This window comes from Triticum urartu, unplaced genomic scaffold (genome assembly GCF_003073215.2).
Source record: "Triticum urartu cultivar G1812 unplaced genomic scaffold, Tu2.1 TuUngrouped_contig_6624, whole genome shotgun sequence".
Taxonomy (NCBI): domain Eukaryota; kingdom Viridiplantae; phylum Streptophyta; class Magnoliopsida; order Poales; family Poaceae; genus Triticum; species Triticum urartu.
In genome coordinates this window covers 1-7332 of record NW_024117400.1, presented here as the reverse complement: position 1 = coordinate 7332, position 7332 = coordinate 1, and the positions used below count along the sequence as shown (strand labels likewise).

The following is a 7332-nucleotide window of genomic DNA, read 5'->3' as shown; positions in this document are numbered from 1 at the left end:
GGCGGACGAGCGAGCCATGGCGGAGTGGCGCCAGCGCCACCCGGAGGACGGCGCCAACGAGAACGTCTTCTGGGCAAAGAGGAGGACAAGGCAACGTGCGGAATGGGCGGACAGGCGTCGTCGGAAGGCACTCGCAATATCACAGTGCGATCTGGGAGCGGCATCATTCTTCTCTAGCGACGATGAGTGGTGGCAAGACGCGTGGCTTGATACGTCGGACGACACAAGCGAGGAGGGGGACAACGACTCGGAGTAGTTTCTAGTTGCACCGTAGTTTTTACCTCGGATTAATGTCTTTTTTTACCTATCTATGCTAGATGAACTATCTATGTATCGGTTTTTTTATCTATGTATCGTTTTTTTTATCTATGTCTACAGTTTTTTATTTGTTTTGAGTGTATAGCGCAGTTTTATTTTTTGCAGCGCCTGCCGGAGTGAACGCTTTTTTATTGCGCGGCTATTGAAGATGCTCTTAGGCAAGTTACGTAGGAGTATGTAGATTTTCTGTCACCCATGCCAGAAGATAAAACCTCCATGCCATTATATGGAACAAGGAGATGTGAAAAGAGCATGAAATGCGGAATAAAAAAAGTCAGACGTCCATGTCGCACTCCCAGCCCCACTGAATTTGAGACACTCCTATGTGGCGAGCAAAAGGTGATTAGGACGGTGGCAGGATCAAGTTCACAAGGATATGTACCAGCTGGCCATGTGGAGAACAATCATCTCGTTTCCCACCGGATAGTGCCTCTTTTCCATTGAAAAGACTGCAAACATATCACAAAATCGACACGAGACACACCGAGCACGGCAACAGCAACAGCGTCGCGAAATGGACGAGCACCGGTGTACTCATTGCTCACTGAGCAAACATGAAAACCACATTATCTTATAGCATCATTGTCCACGGATAGGGATAGGCCGGCTAGGCTTAAAGCCTAGGTGCAGGCACTAAGTTCTGTGCCCAATGTGCCATTGACGGTGCCTTTGCCATCTTCAGAGGTTGTTGATGCAGCACAAGCAGGAGAGTGCGAAAAGAAGATGAGCAGCGGTCTACTAAACATCTGCCCTTCTTGTATCCGAATGTGAGGTCGAATCTGATCCTAAATTTAGCACATTTAGCACACAAGTAGTACATTCCCTTATGGTACACTACAAATCCTTTGGGTTATTTTACACATACTACCCTGATTTTTCTTGTCCTTCTGGATGAGAAGTATTACTAGTTTCAGATTCACTCTATCGGTATTCGGTGATCAGTAGGCAATGGTCAATTGTGCGACGGACTAAATGGCTACCAGCAGTGGCAGAGCTTCATGGGGGCCAAAGGGGGCCATTGTCCCCCCTACTCTAGAAAAAATCTTGAGTGTATCCCTAAAAATTTCTAAGAAATCATGCGTTCGCCCCCTCAACAATCTTTATCAAACTCCGCCACTGGTTACCAGGGCATGTAGGTTGAAGAGCCACCAGACTACCCGAGAACACACAAAGAGGTAAGAATCATCAACTCAACAAGCCCTTTTTCTTTTGATAAAAGAATGGTTCTCCCCTTCTGATTTTTATTAAGAAAACCCAACCAGACCGAGTGATGTTACAGAGTTCAAAACGCACACCAACGCAGCAGACCTATCTACTAGGACCTGAAACACCCCTCCATCCTTCACATCAGAGGGTAGAGCAGCCCAGAATAAGGCAGAAATCCCCACTAGAGCAAGTTTTTTATCTTCTTTTCGAAATGTTTTTATCCAGGGCCCTAGGAACTCCTCAATAGATACAGGAGTTTTCCTCAGCCCAAATGCACATTGCAACAAGCTCCAGAATCAACTCAACGAGCCTGAACCAACGGAGCTCTTTTGCTTCCATTAACTAAGCCAGCATGGCAGCGCAGCCGCAGGACGAGACACTGCAGCCACCGCTGGTGGGCTGTTGGGCTCTCACACGACCATGCATTTGGTTAGATAGACTGTGGGACAAGAGAAAATGGAGATTATAATCCAAAAGACAGTGTGACTTTAACTTTCCCCAGCTCGCGACTGCATTCCACACAGTTACCAGCAGTTAAACCTATAGTCTGAAGCAGAGCTAGGAAACGATGACACGCAAGCTAATACAAATAACATCATCGAGATGGAAGGGAAAAACATAACAAACTCAACTATCGTTATTGTACATGCTACTGTAGTAGCTAACAATCAAAAAAAAAATCAATGAAAGTAAGACCCTTGCAACAACTCTATTAGATGTGTCATATGTGGCAGATCGCCATAATAACAGCTAGTATAAAAATCAACACGCAAAAATGCACTCTAGCAGAGTCCGACATATGCACTGTGATTGCCATAATTTATGAAGCTCGCTCCAAAAACGAGACCTCAGTGCCTCAAAATATGGAGGCTGTGGAGGCCAACCACCCTCGTAGTCCTAGACCTTTTGTATTAATACATTAACTGAAAGGTATTTATGCATCCAACATTCGTCAAATCCGGGAAGGAGGTTCATCTATCAAACTCCACCTGCTCAAATCTGCATTCTTGCTTTTAAGAGCCTGGCATGTGCAGGCCAACTTTCTAATAATCGTTCTTACAACCAGCACCGGGATTTGCTGAATCTAGTCGGAAAATACGAAGGAGAACCTGCTCACGCCACCCCCCTAAATCTCACCATTCAAGGTTCATCCAAAGCCGTCAGTAATTAGTATCTCTTTGATTTTCTTCTGTGTATAATTACGACAGTCAACCCGTATATAATTAGTATTTCGCATTCAAGTGGGTTCTGCTCATGTCAGCATTAAATGATGAATCCTGCGCTTATCTGAAATCTCCTGCCAACCCACCACGCATATATAATGCCTCAATCAACCTGTCTTGATTAATAGCCAGATTAATAACGCAGATCATATGCAAATGCTAATTTGTCGCCTCGTTTTTCTCTAATTAAGGATCAGACAACTAATTAATCCAAAAACACTTTCACTTTGGTCTCTAAACCGATTTTTTAAGCCAAAACTATTTAGTCGCTTCAATTTTCTCAAATTAAGGACCATACGACTAATTACATCTGAAATACATGCACTAATTAATAACCTCCTTTTTGCTCTAATTAAGGATCAGACGACTAATATATCCGAAGTACTTCGCTTTTCTTTTTGAGTCGGAACATTTTGAGCCGAAATACTTGCACTGGTTAATCGCCTCATCTTTATCTAATTAAGAATTAGGTGACTAATACATTCGAAATGCTTTTACTTTGCTTTTTGAACCAAAACGTTTTTAGCCCAAACACCTGCACTAATTAATCGTCTCATTTTCGCTATAATTAAGGATCAGGACTAACACATTCGAATCTTTCACTTTGCTTTTGAACTGAAATGTTTTTAGGCCGAAATACTTACACTAATTAATCACCTCGTTTGTTATAGTCGTGTGTTGTGTTTTCTTTCTTTAATTGATCGGCATGCAATGGATTGGTCATTAGTCGAGGATTAACCCCGTAAAACAGGATATTTATTCATCTCACACACACAGTTCACATACAAAAAAGCACGTCAGCGCATTTACAGAAACATTGAAGAACCTGGCCAACTTTCATTACTATGCATGACCGAACTCCTCTTCTAATCTGCACCAGAATGTCACCTCCGCAGAGAGCAAGGCCGTATACAGGGCGTATTAGCCATCAAAGTTTCTTTACTGATTTCATAAATGAAACTCCACTACCTTAATCACACATCTTAAAGACATCCTGCACCGTCAAGATACAAGGGGCGCGCCGCCCGGAGCCAAAAGTGCGCTTCCGAATCTAGTCATCAATCCCAGAATGATACGTCTACTGTTCATGGAATTAAAACAATAGACGTATCAAAAAACAACCAGAAGTAAGAAAACAATGTGCACATTCCTTCGGCTGATTCCACTTCAGTGTTCATAGACCGTTACAATATGCAAAAGCATCTCATCAGTTGTGAGGCATATTATTAACATAGTGCCTTCAAACAAAAACCTAGCGTGTTACGCGCTCAAAATTTCCGAGTTCTCTGCAGACATCTCAGATGTTATTTGAGGGGGTACTCCTCAAACAGGACTTGCTAAACAAACTGTTTACAACAATTACAATTTGCCTCGTCGTCGCAATCATCTCTATTGCTCGGCTGCGATCTTTCTGATGACATATGGTAGAATACCACCATGGGTGTAGTAAGCAAGCTCCACCTGAATGGAAATCGACAATTTGAACATCAGAAATCACCATTGATAGTCAACACTCGCCTAGACAAAATGCTCAGGAAAGAATTGTCTGTACCTCAGTGTCAAAGCGGAGTGTGCACGTGAACGACTTGCCATTGTCGGTTGTGACCGTAACATCTTGGCCAGGCTTGATTTCATTCACATCAGTCGGAAGCTGGATGGTGTAGCGCTCATGGCCTGTTAAGCCAAGAGTGTCGGCATCCTCCCCAGCCTTGAAGCATAGAGGGACGATGCCCATTCCAGCGAGATTGCTACGGTGAATCCTCTCAAAACTCTTGGCTATCACAGCCTTCACTCCCTGCAGTCACAAAGTCAAAGCACCACACCCATTAGTGACAGCTAGTGTCATGGTGTAAGCAAAGAAACAACAGGTGGGAAGCATAGTTACCTGAAGCATTGGACCCTTCGCAGCCCAATCCCTTGAGCTTCCACTGCCATACTCAGCACCAGCCAGGATGATAGTGTCATGCCCTTCGTTCTTGTATTTCTGTCAAAAACAAACACAAAAAATGAAAATCGTTCAATGAGATTTGAATGCTTTCTAAGTAGGAGTATGTTGCATCACTGAAAACCAAAATTTGGATTCTATGAAGTTCTAGTGCATTACCATAGCAGCATCAAAAACAGCAAGCTTCTCCCCTGATGGTACATGGATGGTTTGGGGGCCAACCTCTCCCTTCAAGAACTTGTTCACAATACGAATGTTGGCAAAAGTTCCCCTAGCCATGATCTCATCGTTCCCTCGTCGGCTGCCATATGAGTTGAAGTCCTTCCTTTCAACATTGCGCTCCTTTAGATATTTGGCAGCTGGGCTGTCTGGGTGGATGCTTCCAGCTGGCGATATGTGATCAGTTGTGATACTGTCACCGAAGTTGAGAAGACAGTACGCATCCTTCACAGGCCGTGCGCCAGGAGGGGTCATTGTCATATCCTTGAAATAAGGAGGCTCATGGATGTATGTTGATTTTGGATCCCATGGGTAGAGAGTGCTTGCTGATACTGGCAGCTCATTCCACATAGGATTTCCTTTGGTGATTGCCTCATATGTGCCCTTGAACATGTCTGGGAGCACACTCGCCTTAACAACCTAGAAGAATTAACAGCACAGATATGAGGAATATCTCAAATCTAATATGGTCTCAAAGAGTACATGGAGATAAATATAACAAAAGTAAAAGTTGCAGTACCAACCTCAGCAATCTCATCAGTGGTAGGCCAAATATCCCTGAAGTAAACCTCCTTCCCATCCTTTGAGATGCCTACTGGTTCTTTCTCAAAATCAATATTAACCTGCAGCACATGGTCCACAGTTCAGAAAGGAAAATCACAAGAATAAGGAGGGCGAAGTTTTAACTTGTTAGCTTAGTAGAACTGCACCTTGCTTCCGCTAGTGAATTGTTAGAAAATCACAAGAATATTTAGGCAGAAGGTTTAACTAGTTAGCTTAGATCAGGGCTTAATCAATTCTACTGGTTAATCCAAGTAGTAGCAGTTAGCTTAGTAGGTAACAGCCCTCCTCTCACCCAGAAATTGTATTGGTGAGTCCAAGTAGTAGCATTACATAAATGACAGCAATCTTTCTTTGTTGCGGTACTTCCACAGTTTAGTTTGAAATAATATGCAGAGGTTTCAACATTGGAAAACTGCATGTTCTCTTACCGTGCCAGCGAGGGCATAGGCCACAACCAATGGAGGAGATGCGAGATAATTTGCTCGGGTCAATGCGTGTACACGGCCTTCGAAATTCCTGTTCCCAGACAACACAGCAGCAGCGACAACATCTGAAAGATAAAAAAGTGAGTAAAATGCACTTTTTCACAACTTTCAATCCTTTCTCAACCAGCAATGTCAATCTCACCATTGTCAGTAATTGCAGCAGCTACGGATTCATCAAGATCTCCAGAGTTTCCTATGCAGGTTGTACACCCATAGCCAACAATATTGAAGCCAAGCTGGTTAAGATACTTCTGCAGACCGCTGCAAAGGAAAATGAAGAAAAAAAATTAACCAAGGATCCCCAAAAAAAGGGAACTTTTAGTCTGGAGAAGCAAGAGGCACCTCTTGTCCAAGTACTTCTTCACAACACCAGAACCTGGCGCAAGACTTGTCTTAATCCATGGTTTCACCTAATTAATACAAACGGTGTTAAACTAGAGCAAAAGTTGGCAACCTTAAATTAACAGAACATAGGCAGAGAAAGGAGCACTAAATCATACACTTAACTTGTAATAAGAGAAAAAGGCTGCAACAATTTCAAACATTTTAACAGCAGCATTTGCACACGAGGGTACAAATTACCAACATGATGGAGTTCCTCAATTGAAATTTAACTATAAGCAGAAATCAGAATACATAAAGTTGAGGACAGTGAGACAAACCTCCAGGCCTAGGTCACAAGCCTTTTTGGCAACCAAAGCAGCTCCCAGCATTACATTAGGATTTGATGTGTTGGTGCAACTGGTGATAGCCGCAATTACAACATCACCATGCTTTATCTTTGCTGGCGTCCCACGGAACGAAAACTCAGCAACTTTAGCCTGCGATTCCTTGGGGACAGCAAAACCCTGCACAGAAACAGTGTAGTGAGCATAAGAGAAGGGAAGGGGGAAATTAAAAAGGTACAGGAAATTTGCAGCTATGGACTATTTGCACATGTATTTTCGGAAATATTATAGAAGTATGGAATCCAAATCATCTAATCAACATTGTTTTTCCGACAATCATCTAATCAACATTGTATTATCATAGGATGTCAAAGAATGATAACCATCCATCTAATCAATAAATAAACAAGATTATGGCAAATAACACAGGAATACCAGTAGAGTATTGCCGTAATATACAGAGCAAATTCTTACCTTGAACCCTACTTTGTTGTCCAGGCAAGAAAGCCAATCTGACTGCATGTTCTTCAATGTCACTCTATCATGAGGCCTGTTGAGTATATCTTTCATTAGTCATGAATGAGGCTACGCATATGCCAAGGATAGGAATTCTCCAGGTACATTACCGTTTTGGTCCGGACAGACATGGTTCCACCTCATCCAAGTCAAGTTCCAGATAAGATGAATACACTCTTTAAGCTTGA

At 42.8% G+C, this 7332-nt stretch overlaps 1 protein-coding gene across 1 annotated transcript; it reads right to left on the bottom strand.

Annotated features, from left to right (window-relative positions):
* Positions 1-3875: 3875 nt before the first annotated feature.
* On the bottom strand, positions 3876-7320 carry LOC125530875 (putative aconitate hydratase, cytoplasmic; the record flags this gene model as incomplete). The annotated part of the gene is given in 11 exon segments (XM_048695296.1): positions 3876-4208; positions 4300-4542; positions 4633-4731; positions 4852-5331; positions 5436-5534; positions 5904-6025; positions 6103-6221; positions 6303-6370; positions 6623-6808; positions 7103-7178; positions 7255-7320. Coding segments are annotated over 11 exon segments (1630 nt in total), but the record flags the coding sequence as incomplete, so codon positions are not given.
* Between the last annotated feature and the right edge of the window lie 12 nt (positions 7321-7332).